We start from the raw sequence: 15,397 nt of genomic DNA, 5'->3' as shown, positions 1-15,397 counted from the left end.
CTGGGAAACCATACCTAAAACCTAATCATGGGATGGTTATGGTGGAAAACACCTATAATCTCAACACTTTGGGAGGCCAAGGCAGGAGGATTGCTTGAGGTCAGGAGTTCTGTCTCAAAAAAAAAAAAAAAAATGAAAAGAAAGAAAATGCACTGGTAAAACAACAACAACAACCATTTAAAGAGTAAACTCTGAGTCAGCTTAAATCACGTAAGCCCTGTGAGTGACATTTCTCAAATTTTGAGTAACTTCAAACCCATTCTACCCTCACCCATGGCTGCTAGAATGGTGGTTTGCACACACTGCATGATTATACAGACATTAGTTTTCAAAGGAACTGCAGAAAGGAATAGGAACATGGCAAATTAAAATGTCATAGAGCTCAGTGTTTTCTCAACTATTCAGTCATTTTTGTTTAATAAACATGCCTTGTTTTGTTGCAAAACTTTGGTTCATTTCTGGAGTTTTTAAAAAGTTGATTTTGGAAATTTCTGCCAGTGTCTTTGCTGCTTTTATGAAAGATCGAATTTTTGGAGGTCATTTTTCAACCATTCCCACCATGGTAACCTGGTCAGAGCTTCTTGAGCCTTACTTTCAATTAACAGACAGCTTCAGTAATTGTTAAATCACTTTAAAATTAAGTTGCTGAGTCAAGAAAAACCTCACTGCTGAATATCTGGCCTGAAAAAGCCCTATAAGTACATTTATTACTTGATCAGAAAAATTCAAATGCCTAGAGAAGCACGTGGCACAGGGCAAGAAGTATTTAGCAAAGCCAAGATAGCCTCTTGATTCTAAGATTGTAATCACTTGCTTTCTAAAAATGTTAAGACTTTTACAGATCATCTATTTTAGTCCAACTACTTCATTTTATTCATGAGAAAACTGAGGCCCAGAGATTGGAACTGATTTGTCCAAGGTCACACAGCTAGCTGAACAGTCAAAAGAGGACCCCATTTCAATGCTCTATCTACAGTCCCCAGTCATAGTGAAAGCACTACGTCACATTGTTTTTCACTGTCCCTCCAACTGGCCCCACAAATGGTGTTTTCTTCCCCAAATATCCTCATATTCACTCTCCCTTGGTCATATCTATAGTGAATCAAGAAAAGGGCAAAAGCAGACCAGGCGCAGTGGCTCACACCTGTAATCCCAGAACTTTGGGAGGCCAAGGAGGATGGATCACCTGAGGTCAGACGTTCAATACCAGCCTGGCCAATATCGTGAGACCCCGTCTCTACTTAAAATACAAAAATTAGCCGAGCATGGAGGCAGACACCTGCAATCCCAGCTACTCAGAAGGCTGAGGCAGGAGAATTGCTTGAACGCAGGAGGCAGAGGTTGCAGTGAGCCAATATTACGCCACTGCACTCCAGACTGGAGGACAAGAGCGAAACTTCATCTCAAAAAAAAAAAAAAAAAAAAAAAAAGAAAGAAAAAGAAAAAGAAAAAAAAGAAAAGGGCAAAAATGAAAGGTTTGGACAAAGGTTATTTCTGACTCAGAATCTTGAGGTCCTATAAGGCCTCTTACAGATCTATTTTTAACCAAATATCATGGATAATTAATTACAGCATCTTCTAAAAACTAACCCTGCAAACAGCTCTGTAGAATTAATGGGAAGGCAATAAAAGCTTTAGTGAGATCAGACTGTCCATTACAGAGTGTGAGAAAGAATAGTCATTAAGGAGCCAAAGTCATTAGAGTCCTTTTGACCTCTCTTCAGGTACTAGAACTGGGGACTAAGAAAATTGGCTAAGAAATGGAAGAAAATAGCCCTGCATAACCATAACCACCAACAACACTATCATCAATAATAGCAACATGTCCTGCCACAACACCACCACAAAGCATGGCTTAGAAAACTTACCACAATATTCCTCAATAATGTTTAGCAGTCCAAGAATTTTCTTTTTAAAAAAAGATAACAGCAAGAGAACATTATCCTTGGAAAATTTTCAAAGAAGAAATTACAAAAAGTTCAGAAAAGTGAGATGGGAAAAGCAATATGGTAGATGCTTCTCAAGTGTTTTATTTTTCATCATTACAATTTTAGTGATGAGAAAACTGAGGTTTAATTTAGCAAGGTTATATAAATTACAGTGTTATGTACTGTCTTCCAAAAAATTGTAAATTTCTAATAAAAATTGACAATGTAGATCAAACAGCTTAAAATTATCTATACCCTTTTACCTTGTAAATTCATATCTGGGAAACCATACCTAAAACCTAATCATGGGATGGTTATGGTGGAAAACACCTATAATCTCAACACTTTGGGAGGCCAAGGCAGGAGGATTGCTCGAACGCCTGATGGCAACGAAGTGGGACCCCCATCTCTACAAAAATCAAACAAACAAACAAAAAGAACTAATTATGAATACATGGGGATAAACCTTTATATCCAAAGGTAGGCATTCAACATTATTACTGATGATGAATAATTGAAAACACATAAAATGTCCAATGATTGGGGAATTATTAAGTATGTCCACTTAATGAACTATTATTGAAGCTATTAAAAAGGAAATTACATAAAATTTTCTGAACATGACAAAATACCTAGAGTGTAACAGTATTTTAAAAAAAGCAGAATATAAAAATCTGTACACAACAATTGTACACAAGTACAGCTATATGCAGAAAATTGTGTTTTGACCCCCAAAAAAGCCAAGAAAAAAATACATCAAAATAATTGTGATTCTTTGTGGAGTGCATATATGTGTAAATTTTAAAGTAAAAAATGAAATGATTTAAAGTCCTGCTTAAAGCTGGGCATGGTGGCTCATGCTATAATCCCATCACTTTGGAAAGCCGAGGTGGGCAGATCGCTTGAGCTCAGGAGTTCAATACCAGTCTGGGCAACATGATGAAATACATCTCTACAAAAAAAGCTACAACAATTAGGGCCAGGCACTGTGGCTCACACCTGCAATCCCAGCATTTTGGGAGGCCGAGGCAGGTGGATCACTTGAGGTCAGGAGTTTGAGACCAGCCTGGCCAACATGGTGAAACCCCATCTCTACCAAAAACACAAAAATTAGCCAGGGGTGGTAGTGAGCACCTGTAATCCCACCTACCCAGGAGGCTGAGGCAGGAGAATAGCTTGAATCTGGGAGGCAGAGGTTGCAGTAAACTGAGATTGTGCCTCTGCACTCCAGCCTGGGTGACAGAGCAAGACTCCATCTCAAAAAAAAAAAAAAAAAAAGCGACAAAAATTAGCCAGGTGAGGTGTGCATCCCAGGTACTCAGGAGGCTGACATGGGAAAATCAAATGAGCCTGGGAGGTCGAGGCTGCAGTGAGCCATGATCCTGCCACTATACTCCAGCCTGGGTGACAGAGCCAAACCCTGATTAAAAAAAAAAAAAATAAAATCTCACTTAAGCTACTTATTAGCTATGTCATCCTGGGCAAGTTTTCTTAACCTCCATTAGCCTCATTCTACCTCCTTAAAATTGCTCTGAGAACTGGATAGTGTACACAAAGCAGTAGGCACACAGTAGGTACTCAGTATATGGCAGCTAATAATCATATTTTTGTTCATTTCCATATTTTTGTAATAAAGTATGTTTATATTATAATGCAAAGATACCAATAAACTCAATTATTATTTTTTTGATGAAAACTGCCTAAGATCATGTAGCCAGTAAATGAACAAGTCAGAGTCTGAACTCAGGTCCAGCCAAATCCAAGACCATGTTTCTAAATCCTACCATATCCCCATGAAGAAAAGTGAGCCAAGATATAAGGGTCGTTGCTATGGATGAAATATGGTGGCAGGAACAGGATAGAGAAGAGAGCTCAGAGTGAAAGATTACTGGAGTCCAAGAGACCTTAATGAGGGAGAAAGAGTAAATGGCAGACAGGCCTGAAGCCTGGGCCTACCAAATAATACTCCTGAGAAAATGACATTCACTTCACTAGATCTCTCAACCAATAGTCAGGAACGTCTTGCAATCATTTTGTACCACTTACTTGACCCTGGCTGGCACTTAACCAGCAGTCAGTCTCCAGATCAGTCAGAAGGGAAATAAGCAAAAAGGTATAAAAAGCCCATGAGAATAGGGGGCTCATGTTCAGCAGTCTCCTCACTCTGCATGGGTGCCATATTCTTCACTCAAATTCCCCAGTGGAACCTCAGAGGGCCTGGGAGCTTTGAAAGGACACTGGGTTGTGCCCTGCTTTGTGAATCCCGGACCACTGAATGTGGACCTGAGACCAGGGAAAGCAGCCAGTGTTAAGAAATCCCACATCCTTCTGCATTCTGAAAAATGGCTAGACTGCAAAGACCACCTCATATATAACATCAATCTCTATCCTTCTTCATGTCTCCCATAAGACTTGCAGGTGACTCCCTTGTTTATCTGCCTCTACAATACCCCAATTTTCTTCCATTTCTTTGAGATGTTCCTCATTAATAAAGGTTCTCCCTATGACAATAACTTCCTTAATTGTCCGGTGCATCGTTTTGGTGCTTTTTCTTTTATCGTCTGAGTTGCACAGGAAGTACCGTGAAATCAAAAGAGATGTTCAGACTTCCCTAGCTTGCATGGGCTAAACATTACCAATGTACATATTTCAGAAATTTAATGCTATACAGGAAGTTCTTAGAGAACGATCAATGTTCTTGCTTTCCATAGTATGTTTTATTAAGATTTCTCAATCCCTTTATTTGATATTCTTTTGGGTGGCTAGGGGTTGTTCAATCAATCCCCCCACCTCAGCCTCCTGAGTACCTGGGATTACAGTTATGCATCACTGAGCCCAGCTTTCCTTGATATGTTTGATATATTCTTGGTATATTCTAACTATAAGCTTGCTATATTCATGGTATATTACGTCAGAATTATTATATCTGAAGACTTTTTTCTTCATAACGGTTGTGTCTATCAATTTTTATAAATATAATATTCACTCTTCTTTGAAAATAGGGTTATTATGATTATAGATTTTTTGTAGAATATTTTTGGATTGATTTCTTTTGTTTTAAATGCCACATAAATCCCATGTATTTTTCAGTTGCATTATTCTTCTGGTAATAAAATGTCATCAAGTCTTCCACTTTTGAAAATGACCAGTAATAAGTTGGCCACTTCCATTTTAAGTATTTTCTCATTTATACATAGGTTTTTATGTTTTAATATGATGCTTCCCCTGAAAGCATTTAGAATCAGCTCCTAGGCTCAAGTGATCCACTCACATTTGCCTTTCAAAGTGCTGAGATTACAGGCATGAGGCACCGTACCCAGCCCAATTATCTCCTTCTCATGTGACTTCCAGTCATAGAGAACTAAAACCTGACGGCCCAGATCCCAAAAGAGACTTCTGATTACCTTGCGTTTTCTCTTTTCCTCAAGATGTAGAAGAAGCCCTATGAACTCAAGCCCAATAACTTGATATAAACCTCCAAGGGCTTATCACCACAGCAGAAGGTGCATTGGGCTAGAACTTTCCCCAGAAAAGCTATTGCCTGCACTAAGAAAGTCTGGCAAAATATTTGGTTCGTGCATGCCCCTATATGAAAGGTAAGCAATATTGTGAACAATGTCACCAACCGCACTGACATATAAGCTTAAGAGCTTTAAGATGTATAACCAAAAGATTTTTCCCCCACCAATCTCATGAAAATCACTGAACCTTTAGAATTCAACTCTTGGCTCTTTACTTAAATACAATCTTTCATATTAGTGATTCTTTTTTCATTTTAGCCATTCCTCTTTTAAGATGCCTGACCTCCAGGACTCTAAAACAACTGACATTTGTCACCACTTCTCAAAGGATACTTCAATTGGTTTTATAGAAAAAAAAAAAAAAAACCAACAAAAGCCCTCAAGAGACTATTTCTTAGTCCCTTCTTTATCTCAAACAAGAGGTTTATGATCTTCTGTGAGTTGTTTAGCAATGAATAATATTCACATTAAACAAAAATCAGGATCGGGGGACTGACAATGTTGAACCCTCATCTCTCAGAAACCAGTAATGGGTGGCTGATGGAACTTTCTAACTAGAAATCTGACCTTAAATCAATCTTCTTGGCCCACAAAGGTGTTTCTTCAAATATGTTAGGATAACTGGAGTGGAAATGTAATTTACAGTCTGAGATTTAGAACATCACTTTTATTCCCCCAGGCATAAACAAACAACCCACTAAAACCCAATGGGTGACATTTTCTGGAAAAGATGTAGCAAGGTAGATGCGCAGAAGAAAAGAACTACACTATCAGGGTTCACCTGATGGATGCCATGCTCCGGTGATGACAAGACTGAAATTTGAGGTTAAAATACGAGGCCCTCTGAAGATCCTCACCAAATAATCCCCAGGTACACAGGTTGCAAACTTTAAGGAGGTATATTCACTCTCAAGTGCCAGCCTGTACTTGCACAACCCTGAGAGTAAGTGCCTCCTTATATCTGAACCCTAGCTACCTGCCTTGTTTCACCTTAACCCTGGAACTGACTCAGGTATCACTTCTCTGAGAAGGCTTCCTTGTTTATTCTCCCCATCATCCTGTCCCCCAACATGTACACACACCAGTCTGAATTAGGGGCTACCATGTGCTTACCTCTGCTGTAGTTCTTATCACATTGTGTTGCTATTGTCTATTTACTTATCTGCCTCCTTTAATAGACTATGAGCACCTTGAGGGCAGTAAGATGTGTTCTATGTCTCTGAATCCCTTATTTATGTCATTTAGTGGACACGCTCTACCTATTTACTAATGAATAAAAAGACATATAAGGGATCCTGAGAAAAGAGTAAGCTGGCCAGGTGCGGTGGTTCATGCCTGTAATCCCAGCACTTTGTGAGGCCAGGGCAGGTGGATCACCTGAGGTCAGGAGTTCGAGGCCAACATGGTGAAACCCAGTCTCTACTAAAAATAAAAAAGTAGCCAGGCATAGTGACACATGCCTGTAATCCCAGCTACTCGGGAGGCTAAGGCAGGAGAATCTCTTGAACCCGAGGCAGAGGTTGTGGTGAGTTGAGATCATGCCACTGCACTCCAGCCTGGGTGACAAGAGTAAGACTCCATCACAAAAAAAAAAAAAAAAAAAGTAAGCAAATTCTCTTAAGCCTATGTGGAAAACGAGCCTCTTTCTAGCTCATGGTGCTATGGTGACATTGCAAGCCATTTGCCTATGCTAAAACCTGTATGACTGGGAAGTCCATGAGGACAAGCTTTATAGCAGATGCTCAATAAAATGTTATTGAATGAATCAATTGGGCCTTAGGATATTCAGGTTCTAGTGGCAAATCTGGTACTATGTAGCTGTGTGGGAACTTCAACAATCACGTCCCTACCTCTGAATCTCGGTTTCCCCATCTGTTGAATTGAGGGATAAATTTGCTACTATTCTGTCTCTCTTTATCTCATTAGTTTATATAAAGTGCTTACAATGACACCTGCTATTTGGGAGCACTCTAGAAGTGTCTGCTTCTCTCGTTTAATCTACAAATCCCATTTTTAAAGCAAATTCTTACATGAAAGCCCAATATAAACCACTGTTTCATTTGATCATGAAAGGTGGGAGACACTGAAGATCCAAGGAGGACAGTTTGGAAAAGCTTGAGATCTGTCCTGGGGTTACAAAATGCTCGCTGATGTTATAAAGACTATGTAAAAATCAAGGCCCTGGGCTCTGCTATAGAGATTCTGATTCTTTTTTTTTTTTTTTTTTTTTTTTTTTGTTGAGACGGAGTCTTGCTCTGTCGCCCGGCCTGGAGTGCCGTGGCCGGATCTCAGCTCACTGCAGGCTCCGCCTCCCGGGTTTACGCCATTCTCCTGCCTCAGCCTCCCAAGTAGCTGGGACTACAGGCGCCCGCCACCTCGCCCGGCTAGTTTTTTGTATTTTTTAGTAGAGACGGGGTTTCACAGTGTTAGCCGGGATGGTCTCGATCTCCTGACCTCGTGATCCACCCGTCTCGGCCTCCCAAAGTGCTGGGATTACAGGCTTGAGCCACCGCGCCCGGCCGAGATTCTGATTCTTTAGGTATAAGGTAGGTCCTGTGACAGGATAAAAAAGATCCTCAGGTGACTTGGATATGAAGCTATATGAGAAATAATGAACTAAATACTATTTAAAGTCCCTGCCAACACGGACATTTTACAATCCTACATTTTCCTTTGGTTAATTTGGGAAATATATAATTTCAAACCAACACTGTTTTCCACAAATTACCTTCTACAATGTTCCTAGTAGAGTCAATAACAATGCATTATTGCGCACCAGCTATATGCCAGACACTGAGCTAAATGATTTACAGACACTCTCTGATATAAGTATTATCTGATTTGCTCCTCATGACCTTGTGAGGTGGATTATACTCCCGCACTATACTGATGAGGGAAACAGATGCTCAACAAGCTCAATTAATGTTGCCAAGATCCCATAGCTAACAAATAAAACTCAAATCTAAGGAGACCCAAGACTTCTTAGATATCTGGGATTTCCTTTGGTTACAGAGACATAGAGGTAAAGACAAGGCAATGCCAATTGAAGGCATAGATGTCTAACTCTAAAGCAGTGAAAGAAGTCACGGTCAGATCAATGACACATGGCCTCCCACTTGTCCTTGTTAGACACAAACTATTCACGGTAAGTCCTAGAGCAGATCATCAGGGGCAGGAACTCTTCAGAATCCTCAGGCTTTCTCCATGAGCTCTAGGAAGCACTGTCATTTCTGCTAAATAACGAGTACCTACAATGAGGTCAATGCTACTGAGTGACCTTTTGGAGCCAATAATGAAAAATTTTTTAATGAGAAGGCCCTCTGCATATATAATGTGAAATCCAAAAGGGTATCACAATTCCATCCAAAGTGGCTTTAAGCAATTTTTTTTTCCAGTGAAACAAGATGTGTTGACTCAGGGCCAGCAGTATTGGCAATAGGAGGGCATGGCACATTCTGCGTTCTCAGCTTCCAAAGCAACTGCTCTTTCCCAACAATAGCCTCCCAGTAGGGTCCCCAAGACTTTTTCTCAAAGCCTCCAGAGAGCCTCATCCTCAGCTGTTTGAGTGCTGGCTCTTCCTCTCACTACCACCACAATTCCCAGCTTTCGAAATGAGATTCAACAAGGACAATGACCATGACAGGCCAATGAATTTTCAAAACCTCTCTTAAGTCCTCAATAACGAAAGTCAGATCATTAAGTCAGCATCCCTAAAAGCAGTGGTCAAATGATAAGTAGGAGCTTCTGAAATTGGCAGGCAAATTATCACTGAGTTAAAGAGTTACTATAAATCATACATTAAGAAGCAAAAAGGTCAGGCACTGTGGCTCATGCCTGTAATCTCAACACTTTGGAGGCCAAGGTGGGTTGAATCACTTGAGGTCAGGTGTTTGAGACCAGCCTGGCCAACATGATGAAACCATGTCTCTATTAAAAATACAAGAGTTAGCCAGGCATGGTGGCGGGTGCTTGTAATCCCAGCTACTCAGGAGGCTCAGGCAGGAGAATCAGTTGAACCCAGGAGGCAGAGGCTGCAGTGAGCCCACTGATCTCCAGCCTGGGGAACAGAGCAAGACTCCATCTAAAAAAAAAAAAAGACCGAGTGTGGTGGCTGATGCCTGTAATCACAGAGCTTTGGGAGACCAAGGTGGTGGGAGGATAGCTTGAGCCCAGGAGTTCAAGACCAGTCTGGGTAAACAGAGCAAGACCCTGTCTTTCTTTCTTTTTTAAAAAAGCACCAAAGATGCCATAATCAGCAGCTCTGATGGGTCCCACAGACCCCCACAGGAACCTGGCATCACCAAGGAGTCGTTTTTCTTTTGTTTGTAAGTCATTATGCTCAGGCTCACACACCTTTTTTTCTGCATAGCGCTCATTGACATTTGTGGTGAGGTTCATGGGGTTAAGAGAATTAAGGCTCAAAGTTCAACATAAAGGAAGACATGAGAAAAGTCTCAGATCTGTTGGTGGCTTTGGTATAAATGGGCACCTGTTCAAAATCAGACCCTCATACCAGAAAAAGGAGCCATTTACGTAATTTCAGGTACCATGTATCTCCCAATCTTCCAACTGATAGGCAAGTAGCAGTTATTTTTAAAAAGAAGTACAAAATTATCTTACATGAATAATAATGTTGAAATACCTAACGTTCATTTAGACACTGTGCACACTCAGCATTATCTCATCCCCATTTTACAAGATAAGAAAAGTTAACACTTAGAGAGGTGAAGTTACTTGCCAAGGTTACAGAGCTATTAAGATGTAGAGGTAGAGTTCAAACTTGGGTTACTTGATTCCAGAGCCCATAATGTCAACTTTTAAATAAGTCATGCACTTGGACCTGGATAGACTTACTGAAGTAAAATAAAATGGAGTGAATAAGAAAATAATACAAATACAAATATCTGACTCACTGGTTACACAGTCACATTTAACCAGAACGGTCACCAATCTAAATCTAAAAAATGTTCACTGAAATATTACTTATAATAGTAAAAATTTGAAATAAGCTATATTTCCAAGAATAGCTAAATATTAAATGAAGTATAGCTCTCATAATAATGAAATTTGAATGTATCCATTATTCATTTACCAACATTTCATTGAACATCTACTATATGTCAGGCACTCCTTTATGTGCTGGGAAAACAGCAGTGAACAAAACAAGGCCATACGAACCACCCATAAAACTTGCGAAAAATTTTAAATTACATGGGAAAATGCTTATAATAAAATATCCGGTTAGAAAGATAATATTATATATTTAATATGAACTATACTGCATACAAAGAAAACAGATATATGTAGAGAAAAAGACTTAAAGGATAATACAAAAGTATGTCTAATATGCTATTTCTGTGCAGGAATATCTTCCTAAGTAACTTATACTTTTATGTATTATTAAAACTGACTACAATAGGCATTTATTAATAATAATACATTTTCACATTTTAGTTCCAGGGCTAATAAATATAACTGTGTTACTAACTTGTTCCAGTAACAATAGATCATTCATAATAGCTCTTTGGTTCAGTGTTCTCATCTAGCAAATGCTCTACACTAACCCTTTAACTCAGGAATCAGCAAACTTTTTCTTAAACGGCCAGAAGATAACTATTTTAGGCTTTGAGGACCATCCAGTGGTTGTCACTAACTACTCAGTGCTACTCTTGTGCCACAAAAATACCCATAGAAAATGCTTAAATAAGTGAATATGGGTATATTCCAATAAAACTTTATTTACAAAAGCAGGTGGTGAGCTGGAATGGGCCCAGGGCTTTGTTAACCGCTCCTCTTTACCTTCGTAACAAATAATACAAACACAAACTTCTTTTGACTTCTACTATATAACCTCCTCTTTTTAACATCTTTGATAGATATTAACCCCATTTTACGGAGGATAAAGACAGAAATATCTTGCCCAAGATTATACAACTAAAAGAGTGAGTTTTTAAATCCAGTTCCCAAGAGAGATGGCAAGCAACCTGTTCCTGATCAGTTGTAGACATACAAATGCTAATTTAACACTTTCTAGGGAAATCTGTTCCTTAGAAGAATCTAACTGACCATTTTGGGAAATAAACCCAAAAAAAATCCCCTTTTAATATATTCTTTAGAAAAATATACTTTAAAGAAAAGGTCGCTTACAGACGGTCTGAGTCAAAAACCTCAGTAGAAGTTTAAACGTATCTTTTGATTACTGTCGTGTGAAGGGGAAATGGGACTGGCAGGGAAAGTTTCCTTATCCTTCCTAATCAACCTCCCAGGGCCTTGGCATTGGACCACAGTGAATGAAGATATCCAAGTGCTCTGTATCCACAAATCAAAAAGACTACATGGTCTCAGGGTTGCCTCAACAGGTATGTGACCATATGTAGCTGAAGACTTACCAATATTAATTTCATCATCAGTCAGAGTGTCTCCAATGAAATCAAATTGAAATGACTGCAGCGTCTGGGAAAATTTCTGAACAGCAGAGGAATAATCTGCAAAGGAAGGGTAACAAGAGAAATGGTCAATAATGCTATGCTTTGATCTATTTCCTCATCTCTGTAAGAGCAGATAAAAGAAAACCAAAGGTAGGTGCTCTGAGCAGGTTGCAACTAGCATTTAATGAAATAAAACAAAAGATTAGATATGCAGTAGAAGAAAGTTTGAACAACTAGAATCACAAGAAGAAAGGATGGGGCATCTCAGTAAAGTCCTTAAAAGTTAGAGGACATGTTTTTTATCCTCAACACCTCTCCTCTTTGACCTGCTGTACTCAAAGCATGGAAGACATGAAACTACTTAGTTATACTCTTAGGAGGGTCTCCTTACACATTTCCTAAACCCCTATTATGGGCAATACACTAGAAGCTTTCCATTTTATACATGTGGAGTTCAAAGTCCCAGACCCAGGTGGCAAAGCTGGAAAGAGAAGCCAGGTGGTCTGTCTACTTCTCCAGAGCCCTATCCATGATGATACAGATACCACCTGGACATTTTATATGTTAACTAGATGACAGCCTGGGTTAGGATGCTATCTGGAAGACGAAGAGACTTAACTTATTCACAGAGTATTTATAAAGAGACCTAACCTAAGAAAGCAATGAATGAAAACAATCAGGGTGACATGGCCAAACAAATGCTTTTATTTTTGGTCAATGATTTTGAATTTTAGAATATATTTTAGTGTATAAGTTGATATAAAATTAAATCATGTTTAGCTATACTTTTGAGAAGTTATCTTTATTGAGACGTTTTAAATATGTCCCCACCAAAGGGTCCAACCCAAATTTTGACCCTTGTTGCACTCCAAGAGTGTTTCTAAGGCCAGCAGCATCATTACCTGGGAGGTGGAAGGAAATGCATATTTCCAAGCCCTACCCTAGACTTAATAAATTAGAAATTACACTTTTATACAATCCCCAGGGCATTCATATACTCTTTAACTTTGAGGCGCACTGATCTTACCAACTAAGCCAACCTGTTAGACCATATTCTAGGAAAGCTTAAGCTTGTTGCTGATTTTTGGCTCCCTTTTCCAATTTCTTCTTTCTCTCCCTAGTTTAATCACCCTTCTCATCCTGAATTTTCAAACCTATCATATGCATGGACTTACTGAGCCTGAGTATTTGCTCTCAGATCAAGGAAAATGGAGACAAAGCAAGCAATCGCGCTGAGTCCTTCTAATGAAAAGCTGTCATAGTTAAGCAAAAATACAATACAACAAGTTCAAGCATTTGGCTAAAACAAATTATATGCCAAAAATTTTATTAGCATTTTATCTTTGTCTTATTTTCAGAAATACTTATTTTCAGAATTTTAAGTCTTAATTCTTTGAACAAATCACTGAAAATAGTAATAATAACAATATTGACATTTTTACACAGACCAGGTTACCATGGCTTCTCACAATTTTGACAACCTAGAATCACATTTTCCACTACAAATCTAAGCCACATGAATGTAACAAGTGCATGCACACCCTTCAAATCCTTTCACAGTACATCAGCAACAAGAACACAAAACTGGCTCCATGTCTGGAAAACAATTGATTTTTTTCTGCTTTCCTTGGTTAGTAGTAAAAAAGGGCAAGCCCAGAATTCCCCATCTGCTCTCTGTTATGCTCAGGGAAATTAAATAAAAACATTTATTGTGTTGCTCTTCCACACCTACTAGTATTTCCTAAATATTATTTGAGCCAAGGAAGGAACAGTTATTAATTATTCCTCTTCTTAAAATTATCTCAAAATTTCAGAAACCACAAATACTACAATGTTCAACATTTATAGTATTTTGAAAATAAAGGCATGGAATAAGGAAGAAGTTGTATCTAGTCTCCCTTTTCATTATTTGTACCTATCTCTTCTTTTCTCCAGACTCTGGGCCTTTAAAACACTATATCTACAAAAGGCCTTGAAATTTTATGAGGAACTTTCCACAAACATTTCCATTTACTGCTCCCAACTACATAAAAGTAGGAAATACTGTCCTCACCTTAGAATCAAATTAACAAATGAAACAATGCACACAAATTCCATTCAAAAATATGAACAAGCGGCCAGGTGTGGTGGCTCACGCCTGTAATCCTAGTACTTTGGAACACCAAGGCAGGCAGATCACCTGAGGTCAGGAGTTTGAGACCAGCCTGGCCAACTTGGTGAAATCCCATCTTTACTAAAAATACAAAAATTAGCCGGGTGTGGTGGCGGGTGCCTGTAGTCCCAGCTACTTGGGGGTTGAGACAGGAGAATCACTTGAACCTGGGAGGTGTAGGTTGCAGTGAGCCGAGATCACATCACTGAACTCCAGCCTGGGAGCCTGGGTGCCAGAGCGAGACTCCATCTCAAAAAAATCAAAAACAAAAACAAAAAAGAACGAGCACAAATTCACAGCTCTTCTTGAAACAAGTTCCAGGTTCCCATATATTTGTCCCTTGTGCTGAGAAAAGTCCTGGAAGAGACTCATATATTTTAGACAAATAAGTGAAGTGGATGACTTCTAGACTACAAAAAATCCATAGATAACCTAGAAATGCTTGTCATGTGTGACACATTTAATTCCTCATCATCTTAAAATTCACTACATCACTCCAAACAATGTGAACTCATCATTTTATCCTCCCCATCCCCGTCCACTCTGCCACTATGTCAATATTTTTCAGTCCAGCTTTCAGGGTCCTCTCTCCATCACCTTACTTATGTATGTGTCTTCCACAATTTCTTCACTTCACCTTTCCCTTACACATTATAGAATGTAGTTGGATAGTGCTTTTTAGGCACTTTGAACTTTAAGGGAATGATGTAGAATATGAACAAGATTAATTAATTAGTGTAGACACCTGTTTTTCATCACAATACTTTTCAAGTTTCATGAAAATAGAATCATACAAAATAGACTCATTTAGGTCTACACAATGTTTTAAAATTCATCCATGTTATTGCTTGTATCAGTAATTTATTGTTTTTGTTGCTAAGTAACACTCCGTTTTGTAAATATACCACAATGTGTTTATTTATCATTTCTTCATGGACATCAGTGTTTATTCCAGTTTTTCACCATTGTGAATCAAGTTTCGATGAAAATTCATGCACAAGCCTCTTCAGGACTTACGTTTTCATTTCTCCAATGCATGGGTTACATGGTAAATTGGTAAGTATACATAACCTGAGTGCCACATTTAGCTAAAAAGAAATCAAGAGCCAGGTGCGGTGGCTCATGCCTGTAATCCGAGCACTTTGGGAGGCCAACGCGGGCAGATTACTTGAGGTCAGGAGTTCAAGACCAGCCTCGCTAACATGGTGAACCCCATCTCTACTAAAAATACAAAAATTAGCCAGGCATGGTGTCATGCACCTGTAGTCCCAGCTACTTGGGAGGCTGAAGCAGGAGAATCACTTGAACCCGCGAAGCAGAGATTGCAGTGAGCCGAGATCCTGCCACTGCACTCCAGCCTGGGCAACA

The 15,397-nt window shown here is 39.1% G+C and overlaps 1 protein-coding gene across 1 annotated transcript in view; it reads right to left on the bottom strand.

Annotated features, from left to right (window-relative positions):
• OPHN1 (oligophrenin 1) overlaps positions 1–15,397 on the bottom strand; it is a gene marked incomplete at its 3' end in the record, with an annotated part of 212,003 nt that overhangs the window by 61,287 nt on the left and 135,319 nt on the right. The window contains exon 3 of the mRNA XM_011943181.1: positions 11,839–11,934. Coding sequence (XP_011798571.1) covers positions 11,839–11,934 — 96 coding nt within the window. The remainder of the gene's footprint in view (positions 1–11,838; positions 11,935–15,397) is intronic.

This window comes from Colobus angolensis, unplaced genomic scaffold, assembly GCF_000951035.1.
Source record: "Colobus angolensis palliatus isolate OR3802 unplaced genomic scaffold, Cang.pa_1.0 Scaffold216, whole genome shotgun sequence".
Classification (NCBI taxonomy): Eukaryota; Metazoa; Chordata; class Mammalia; order Primates; family Cercopithecidae; genus Colobus; species Colobus angolensis.
Note: the sequence above shows the minus strand (reverse complement) of the source record. Positions and strands in the feature narration are given on the sequence as shown.